The sequence below is a fragment of the Austrofundulus limnaeus genome, unplaced genomic scaffold (assembly GCF_001266775.1).
Source record: "Austrofundulus limnaeus strain Quisiro unplaced genomic scaffold, Austrofundulus_limnaeus-1.0 Scaffold253, whole genome shotgun sequence".
NCBI classification, from domain to species: Eukaryota; Metazoa; Chordata; class Actinopteri; order Cyprinodontiformes; family Rivulidae; genus Austrofundulus; species Austrofundulus limnaeus.
In genome coordinates this window covers 628,990-634,645 of record NW_013952655.1, presented here as the reverse complement: position 1 = coordinate 634,645, position 5,656 = coordinate 628,990, and the positions used below count along the sequence as shown (strand labels likewise).

The following is a 5,656-nucleotide window of genomic DNA, read 5'->3' as shown; positions in this document are numbered from 1 at the left end:
GTTATTGTTTTTATCGTCCTATAGGCTCTGATTGAAAATTAATTTGAAGCTGAGATTTTTTATTTTTATTTTTTTTACAAAAATCGTTAGATTAGGATTACTCTAAAGCAAAATGAGGGAAAATCTGTGTCATTTACAGACATTCTGTTCACGTGAGCAGCTGTCAGTCAGCACCTGTCAACCTCCAGACGCACGACGGAGCGTGTCTGAACCAATCACTTTTGTTGGCATTGATTTTGATTTTGCTGGCTGAGACACCCATGTACTCTACTATGGAAACATCATCACCTCCACCTGCTGGCTGATGAGATGGGAGCTGATGCATTTCTGACCATAGCTATATTTAAAGGCTAGAAAAGTCGTAGCTGAGACTCCAGTGTCCTTACACGGCGGCCATCTTGGGAGGGGAGCTTGCCCACTCTTAATATGAATGTGTGTGGTGTATTTACTATTTAAATAACCATAACTTGGTCAGTTTTGATTAGATTTTCAAACTGTTTTTTTTTTGTTGTTTTTTTGCTGTAAAGGTGAGACATGTTGTTATAAAACTGCATACTTATAATGGACGTTCATAGTTATGTTATTTTGATAGGTAAAGTGATATCAATATATAAACAGAAAACATTTAGATTACTTTTACAAGAATTAACAAATAAAAATGTAAAACAAAATTATACACAAGTCAAAAATAGTACAAATAGTTCTAGCAGTGGTACTTAATATGAAATAACCCTGTTTTATAATTTTTCCCTACACATGCAAATATTAGCTTTTATATTTCCTTAACATAATAAATAGTGCCTTACACACACACACACACACGCACGCACGCACGCACGCACGTACGCACACACACACACACACCTATCTATCTATTTATCTATGTGTGTGTGTGTGAAAAGTGAAAACTTTAGGTTTATCAGTTGTCTGATCTGTTCTCTACAGTTTGTTTCAGCTCTCTGGTGATCCACTGACTGAGCATCAGAACCTCATGAACATTAAAGTCTCTGARTGAAGAGCTCATCAGGTTTTTAACATGGTTACTCTCTTCCTTGTAGGCTGCTGCACTTTAACTTGTGGAACACAACATGCAACACATCCTCTGGTAAGTCRTGTCCATTTGCATATTATATAAATAATGATGGTGGTGCCGCCAGGACCAAAAAATGCCCGGGCYGTTTTTTGGTCCCAGTCCAGCCCTGGTTGGTTGTTTTGAAGAGTTTCAGTGCTGAGTAGCAACCACTGTTCAAAAGAATGTCCCAACACAGACGAGCTACATCTAATGGCCAGAACTCTGCAGTTTTCACTCATTTACAGGCCAGCGGTCACTCTTTCAGAGATGAGGATGTTCTCATTCTTGMTAGAGASGAAHRDTKGTTTGAGASAGGRGWAAAAGAAGMCATTTTTGTRAAGAAAGACMRTCCRTCATTAAACAGAGGTGGAGGCCTCCGTTTTCAGTTGTCCCCCTCCTACAGCGCTGCTATTGCCAGTATCACTCCACCCCCTGTTAACATTAAGTGTTAATTAGGTGTCAACGATAGCCATGGGATGTGAGTATCAGTCACATGGAAGCAGTGCTTAAAGTCCTGAATTTTGCCTGAAACTCTCAGACTGAAGAAGTCTCTTGGAGGAGAGACGAAACGTTTCATTAGAGAAGAACCCGTCCAGAGGACCTATACAATTTTTTTCTTTTTGATTTTTTACCTGGATTACTGAGATGCATCAGGATATTGTCTGCTCATAACTTGAACTCGATTGTCTGTGCTTATTTTCTTTAAAGGTCTTAAGAAAATACCCAACAGTATGCCAGCTGGGTAGTTCCCTGATCAGTACTTTAGAGGAACTGTGTCCACCACTGCTTTCTGCAATAGTCAAATGTCATTTTCTCTCTTCTCTCTGAAATAAAAAGGTGTCCTACAACTTATGACTCACCCTGAACCTCTAATGATTACTTGAAAATTACGGTACTCTGAAATAATTTTTTGCAATTTGTTCAATACTTTGAGATATTTATTAACTAAACAAATGCACAGAAATGTAAAACATACAGTATTAAGCAGAAGTTTACATACACTAAAGACACGCATGTATTTTTAATTCACACCGACGTGAAATGAGGATAAACTTTTCCCATTTTAGGTCAGTCAGGATTACCAAAATGTTTTCTGTTTGCTAAATGCCATAATAATTGAGAGGTACATGTACTTTAAGGCAGACCTGAAGCACTGCTTCCTTGTGTAACATCATGGGAAAGTGGAAAGAAATCAGCCAACATATCAGGAAGAGAACTGTGGAGCTGCACARGTCTGGTTCATCCTTGGTGAAATTTCCAGATGCATGAAGGTGCCTCATTCATCTGTACAAACAATTATACACAAATGTAAACAAGATGTTACTGTCCRGCCATCAMACCGCTCAGGAAGGAGATGGRTTCTRTGTCCCAGAGATGAACTGTTTGTCCACAATGACCATCGTTACGTTTGGAGGAAAGCTTGCAGCCTGAGGACACCATCCTGACTGTGAAACACGGGGGTGGCAGCATTATGTTGTGGGGTTGTTTTGCTGCAGGAGGGACTGGTCTACTTCACAAAACAGATGGCATCATGAGGAAAGAACATTATGTGGAAATACTGAAGCAACATCTCAAGACGTCAGCCAGGAAGTTAAAGCTTGATATAGGACATTTACCAAAACTCTTCCTTCTGTTCTGACTGGCCCAGTTGAAATTCTACCAGAGAAATCCCASACGGAGCAGAGAAGGGTGATTAGAATTGTGCAGAAATGTGTTGGAAAGCAATGGCCAGGATATAATTGACGTAAAACAGGAAAAGTTTATTCTGATTTCATGTCAGTGTAWGCAAACTTCTGGTTTTCTGTATACCTGTCAGCTTTGAGGTGAAGAATAGAAAAACTGGTCATAAATTGATCAGACTCTGAGGGCCAACAAGTGAAAAATAAAAACTACTGTTAGATTGTCTGAAGTAATCTGAGATTATGTTAGAAACTGCTTTCATAAACGAATATTTCTTTTCCACTGAGTTTAAAGCTGGTTTGATACTTTATAATCTAGATGGTGAACAGTTGTGTGAGTGTGCACAAACTGACAATGGTTTGGTTCAATTGCAGATGGTTTAAATTTTTAGTCAAGATGCTGCACAAATGATTCAAACGTCACTCAAAGCCGAGGCTCAGAAAAGATATGACAACCAAAATTCAGAAATTAGGTTTGTGTTCTTCATCCTGTTAATCAAATCTGTAACTTTACATATTACATAATCTGATAATCGTCTGCTAAAAAAAATAAATAAATGAAAAATTCTTGGATTTTTTATTACTTCTTGGATGCAGAAGTTCTGAAAGTTTAAAAATGTGGTTAAATATTTTTCAGTTCTCATATCTGATCACTTTGCAGAAACAAAACTGAGAATCAGAACTCATTTGMATCTCAAACCCAGAGAGGATCATGTCAGTCAATATTTGAGTTATAACCACCCAGACCACTCTAAGCCCCTCCTGCTCTTCATGTTCTACAATCATTTGCTGCTGACCAAACAGACACACACTCACTCTTTCAATAAACTGTATTTACAAAAAAACACAACCCTCCATCTTCATCTTAGTTTTCTTAAAATCAGCTCTGAKGCCACAGAGGCTCAAAAATCATTTCACACTGATGAAAGTCAGAGTGCTGGATGTGCTGAGGGATGGCTGACTGAGCCCTCGCTACCTGCAAGTAATGAAATCTGTTACAGTATCTGAGGGGGGGGAGTAAAAAAAAATACTAAAAATAAATTCAACAGGATGCTGGCGTGCAGTTGCAACATCTTTACAGTCCAATGGCAGGTTGTGGACAAAAACAAACAGAAGAGAGCGGGAAATCAAGAAAAGAAAGAAAATGGAGGCCATGTRTTACAGAAAATAAATCATTTCACATCCAGACAAAAGATTTTTTTCTCCTTCTCCAAACAGAAAACAGCTCAAGGAAGCATGAATTTGAGCCCAGCCATTTGTTAGTAGGAGCTAAGTGGGGGCAGTTCTCTCATTTATTCCCCCAGGCGATAGCCTTGGCCCCAGTTGTGACGCTGTCCTCCTCCTGCGTTCTCCTGAGGAGCCGGCCTCCTCGGAGGARGAGCTCCAAAGCCTGATACTCCTCTCGTGTTAGGGAAGAATCGATACCTGCAGGAAGAAGAAGATGGTTAAATATCTACTCCTGAATAAAGGAACAAATCCATCTTTACAGAGAGAAAGTTCATTTAGTGTCAGGTTATAACAATGTAATAATGCCATTAGTTGGCACTTCTGTTTCATCTTTATAAACTAAAAACAAAAATCCCAGGAATAAATTTACAAACTGCTGATAGATTAATTTTATATTTTACAGAAAAAATAAAAAGCAATTACATCTTTAACAAATACTCATCTGGTTGCACCGGCAGTATATTTATTTTAAAAGAATAGATTGGTTTAAGAGTTGCACAAAGCTAAACGGCCTTAATTAGTGAACAGATCAATTCTGATAAGACTATTATTAATACTGATTCATGTAAACATGTCAACACAACGAGTTAAACAGAATGAGGCATGAGTTTTTAGATTTTGTGGTCTAAAAACATGATTTGATTTTTCTTTTCACGATCTTTTTTTCCATTAGAGAACAAAGCAGTACTCAGGATCTTCTGCAATATGTTTCATATATAAACAGTACTGGTAAAAGACCTGACCAGTACTGGTAAAAGACCTGACCAGTACTGGTAAAAGACCTGACGTGTTCACTCTTCAGTGGAACTAACTATAGGCTTCAAGCTGTGCAATTCAATTCATTTATATAGTGCCAAATCACAATAGTTGTCTCAGGGCAGGTTGTGTTGAGTCTTCGGTCTCCCACCCTGAGCAGCACATTGGTGACAGTGGAGAGAAAAAACTCCCTTTTAACAGGAAGAAATCTCCAGCAGAACCAGAACCAGAACCAGGCAATGCTAAACTAACAGGAAAGCTTTATGAATTTGTGTCTGCATGAAAAACACTGATTCTGACTGGAGCTAGTTTGAGTTTCTCCAAATGACGGTACTTTAAAGAACCACCTACACCAGGTGAGATTGTCAATGAGCTCAGCACCGAATCCCACATTAAAAAATCCAAACTATTCCTTTAAGGATATTGATGCAGTGGACAAAGTMCTGCTCATACTGGTTAAATACACTGCCTGGAAAAAAAAATTGCCACCAAAAAATGGTCACACTCTAGTATTTTGATGGACCACCTTTAGCTTTGATTACAACACACATTCTCTGTGGCATTRTTTGGATWAACTTCTGCAATGTCACAAGATTTRTTTCCAWCCAGKGTTGCATTAATTTTTCACCAAGATCTTGCATTGATGATGGTAGAGTCTGACCACTGCACAAAGCCTTCTCCAGCMCATCCCAAAGATTCTCACTGGACTCTGTGGAGCCAATCCATGTGTGAAAATGATGTCTCATGCTCCCTGAACCACTCTTTCACAATAAGACCCACATGAACCCTGGCATTAGCTATGTTTACATGCGCAAAATTCTTTGGTCGGATTGAAATGTATTCGGATTAAATAATCTGAATGTTTTGTTTACATGCGCAAAATTCTTTGGTCGGATTGAAATGTATTCGGATTAAATAATCT

General features: G+C 38.5%; 1 protein-coding gene across 1 annotated transcript in view; it reads right to left on the bottom strand.

The window, feature by feature from the left end:
* Window positions 1–3,120: 3,120 nt before the first annotated feature.
* derl1 (derlin 1) overlaps window positions 3,121–5,656 on the bottom strand; it is an 11,053-nt gene continuing 8,517 nt past the window's right edge. Inside the window, exon 8 of the mRNA XM_014020482.1 lies at window positions 3,121–4,176. Within this exon, the coding sequence (XP_013875936.1) occupies window positions 4,044–4,176 (133 nt within the window). The 3' untranslated portion in view covers window positions 3,121–4,043. The remainder of the gene's footprint in view (window positions 4,177–5,656) is intronic.